The sequence below is a fragment of the Aplysia californica genome, unplaced genomic scaffold (genome assembly GCF_000002075.1).
Source record: "Aplysia californica isolate F4 #8 unplaced genomic scaffold, AplCal3.0 scaffold02020, whole genome shotgun sequence".
NCBI lineage: Eukaryota > Metazoa > Mollusca > Gastropoda > Aplysiida > Aplysiidae > Aplysia > Aplysia californica.
In genome coordinates this window covers 13636-17898 of record NW_004799290.1, presented here as the reverse complement: position 1 = coordinate 17898, position 4263 = coordinate 13636, and the positions used below count along the sequence as shown (strand labels likewise).

The following is a 4263-nucleotide window of genomic DNA, read 5'->3' as shown; positions in this document are numbered from 1 at the left end:
AGAGAGAGAGAGAGAGAGAGAGAGAGAGAGAGAGAGAGAGAGAGAGAGAGAAAGAGAGAGAAAAAAGAAAAGCTGTAACATGTCCTTGTATACTGTCTTTTTTGTTTTAAAAAATCTCTTATTCTCTGGGTGATGTGGAGAACATCGCTGATGTTACATGTCGTGAATGAGCAGTGGTCTTGTTTGGCTTGTTTCATTTATTTCTTTTTTGTTGTTCCTTTATTCAACATGGTTAGTGGGTGGTTGCCGTTTTGTCATCTGATTTCTTTTCCTTCTTTCTTTTGTATGTTACTTTCTTGTAGTACCACAAGTCTTTGGCACTTAATGACCTATTTGTGTTGTAAGTGTCATACAACTCTTATTAAGACTAAAACTAAACATATTATCTATACTTTGGGGCTTCCCATGGCATGTCAAGAAAAACAAATAAATGTGTCGCACCCTCCTTTACATTATAAGTAATCTAAACCTAGAATTTATAATTTTTCATGCAATAGCAATATTAAATTTGATAAAATAAAAAGGAAATGAAAAATTCCTTAATGTATCATGCTGCTAATTTTTTCTTCAGCTGATGGAGTACCGAGATTCGACCTCAAGCCCTTCGGCTTGCAGTGTGGCCACCTCTGCCTCTGCGTTGGACGGTGACCGACTAAACTCCCCGCCCTCCCCTTCCTCCCCCGGCGCCCCCGCCCCCATGGATGACCAGCGACTGCCCAATGAGCTGCTGGACGAGATCTGTGAGGACATCGGCATGAAGGAGGGCATGGAGCTGGACTTTGTCGAGTTCCTCATGGAGCAGGATACCAACCCTCAGGCTTACATGACGCAGGAGGCACTCAACAGGTGAGAGAGACACACACAGGGCGTGTATTTTGTAAGCAGTTGGGGCTTGAATAGGGCACTACGCCTTCAAACACACGTGCACCCTTGTACATTTATACTCACACAAGCATACAATCACTTACACTGTTCCTCCTAACACACATATGCATTTACATACATACATACATACACTTTCACAAGCACATGCTCACTGACACTGGCTCTCCAAATTATGCATACACGTACATACATGTACTCATGCAAGCACATTCTCACATACAAGTGTGAGTACGCACATGCGCACCAAAACATAAGCCCACACTGACACTTATGTACATACATTTATACTTTTGTAAGGTCACCCTCATTTTTACGTAATTATGCTCACAAAAGCAGTCACTCATTTGCTCATTCACTCGCGTACACACACACTCATGCATACGTTCATAAGCCGGGCTCCCACTAAACATCAGAAAGCTAAAAAATTGAGCAATGGTATTCACTAAAAGTAGGATTGGCCTCATTGAATGCTAAGTGAGTAGTTCAATTGTGGGATGGAATAAATATTAATTTTGATATTGTTGAACCATTTAATAAATAGTTTTGATATTGTTGAATCATTAAAAAAAGAAAACTGAAATAGGAAATAATGACTGTTGTGACTGAAAAGTGTCGATGATTCAGTATCGATTACGATTGTACCCTCGTGCATTAAACTGTATGTTTTAGCCTAATGTAGAGTTTGTCTATGTTTTTATGATCTCTCCTTTTAGTGCGGCGGGTTCCACGATATCCACTCCGACCGGCAGTGCCAGTGGTGGGTCCAACAGCGGCAGCGCCACCGGCAGTCACACCAGCAACAGCAATAACAACAACAATAACAACAATAACAACCACCACCATGACAGCAACAAGACCCTGACGCTCCTGAATCCTCCGTCCACCACCTCCACACCTAATTTCTTGTTTAAGCCCAACTTCAACGATTCTGATTGGTTGTCACAGCTGCCGAGCCCGCTGATCCAGTCGTCATCGGGTCAGTCATCGGGCACCACCACGGTCATCTCCTCAGAGAACACCAGCCCAGCCAACAAACGCATCCACCTCTCCGTTTCCACGGATACCAGCCCGAACAAAGGACGGTGTCAGACACCTCCAGGATTTAACCAGCAGCACTACCAGCAGAATGGGCCTAGTGTTGTTACCCCTACAGGTATGGGTATGGGACCTGGGAACAGCATGATGGGTCCAAGCAGCGTCCCGACCCACAGTGGTGGGATGTCGGGGAACCAGAGCTTGTTCAAGATGCCGGCCAGCGGCCCGCCCATGGCGAAACGGAGCCACTCGTACCCTCAAGGCGCCCCAGCCTCCTCCCCCGTCCACTCCACACACTCCAGCAGCAGCCAGGGATCGACCTCCTCCTCCACCACCCACGCGGCCGGACTCCCGCGACCCCAGGAGTTCTCCACCAACCCACCCAGCGCCTGCCAGGTCAGCGACGCCAGTGACCAGGAGGACGGGAACAACGGTGCTGGAAGCAGCAACAACAACAACAACAACAGTGTCCGCAGTAGTGGGGGAAAGGGTGGGGGGAAGGTGCCCTGCGTCTCCCCAAAGCCTGTCATGCCCACCAGCTCCTGTGATTTCGTCAAGCCGGGCTCACCCTCCCAGGGTCAAGGCCAGCAGGGTCACTACAACGCAGTGGGCAGTCGGGACGGAGGCGTGTTTCAGCGTGTAGGGAAACAGCCGCCGCCACCCAATGTTAACGTCAAGTCTATGCAACAGCAACAACAGCAACAACATCACAGCCAGCATCAAAGGTTAGTCAGTGATAAGATAAGATAAGGTATACTTTATTATTCAGACACTGATATATATTGGTTTGGTGTTTCACCACACATACGCACACATCACAGGTACATGCACACACATCTCACATACGTGCACACACACGTGCACCCACAAAAACATACAGAAATACACACATGAGTACACACACTCCTACAGACACACATTTCTTTTCTTCTACTCACATATATAAATACACACATAATTTAAGCTTACACTTGCAAACAGTCCCACAGTCACGCACATGTAATAATAAATAAACAATTAATGTTAACAATAATATTTGTAATCCAATGGTATTCTGCTGTCTTGATAGTGAAATCTGAACTCCTGAGTTGACCCCACAGTGTTTTTGTTTTCACTTTTCTAAATCCTAACATTTTGAGTCCCAGTTTGTAAATCTAAAAAGATACTCATCGACATAATGGTCATTTAATCTTATAGTACCGTAAAACATGTGCGCACACTATTATCTCTCTGTATGTTGATAGGACTGTAAAAAATGTGCTCACAGAAACATCTCCATGTGTGTAAATAGTACCACAAAACATGCATTCAAACCAACATCTCTCTGTATGTTGAAAGCACCGTACAACATGCACTCACACCAACATATATCTCTCTGTGTCTATCCAGGTGGATGGGAGCTCCGTCCAAACCAGGCCCAGGTGGATTCTTCAACAAAGGCATGTACCCCGGTGCACCCTTCCAACACCCACACGGTGGCCACCACCCTCATCACCCCCCTCACCACCACTACCCCCACGGCCACCACACCATGGGGCCCCCTATGGCCCCCGGACCCCACCAGGCCCCGGTTCGGACCCCGGTAGACTCCCCACTGGACCAGGGCTACTTCTCCAACGAGTCTGCGGGCAACTGCAGCAACGGCTCTGCGCCCTCCCCGGCCTTCACCACCTCCTCCATGTCCTCCTTCTCCTCCATCTCCACCATGATGCCAGCCGACCAGATCAAAGCCACGGGCATGGCCGCACAACAACAACAGCAACAGCAGCAACAACAGCAGCAGCAGCAGCAACAACAGCAGCAGCAGCAGCAACAACAACAGCAAAACACAGGTATAAACAATTAAGGATGTTGACTGTTCGTGGGCAGTATTGCATACAGACATAAGTCATTTTTGGCGGCCTTTGAGATACGTCTGTGTGCAATACTGCCGGCGTGTTGCAGTTTTTGCAAATTGTTTGTGGTTGTTGTTGACTTTGTCAATGTAGTTGTGGCGCTCATATGACCATGTGCAGTTACGAGGGCAGTAAAACCTCTACTAAAATGTAGTTGTCTGTGTTGGTGCAGTTAATGTTATGGTCAGGGGGTCAATGTGAATGTTTGTGTCAGTATTTGGCTTAATGTTAAGATGAGATGAACTTTACTGATTCACGAGGGACATTATTAGTGGATATTTCAAATCGTCAACATTCAAAGATTCAGCATCAGCACAGAAATGTTTCCTTTATATTCGTGTTCAGTGATTCTCATGCAAGGATGCACAATTCAGCCACACTAACAATGTGTCCATGGACATGAACTCTCTTTCCCTCTCTCTCTCTCTCTCTCTCTCTCTCTCTCTCT

The 4263-nt window shown here is 46.5% G+C and overlaps 1 protein-coding gene across 1 annotated transcript in view; it reads left to right on the top strand.

Annotated features, from left to right (window-relative positions):
* Positions 1–315: 315 nt before the first annotated feature.
* The window catches only part of LOC101853059 (trithorax group protein osa), a gene marked incomplete at its 3' end in the record, with an annotated part of 6346 nt that continues 2398 nt past the window's right edge, over positions 316–4263 (top strand). The window contains exons 1-3 of the mRNA XM_013091073.2: positions 316–846; positions 1599–2645; positions 3310–3752. Of these exons, the coding sequence (XP_012946527.1) occupies positions 575–846; positions 1599–2645; positions 3310–3752 (1762 nt within the window). The remainder of the gene's footprint in view (positions 847–1598; positions 2646–3309; positions 3753–4263) is intronic.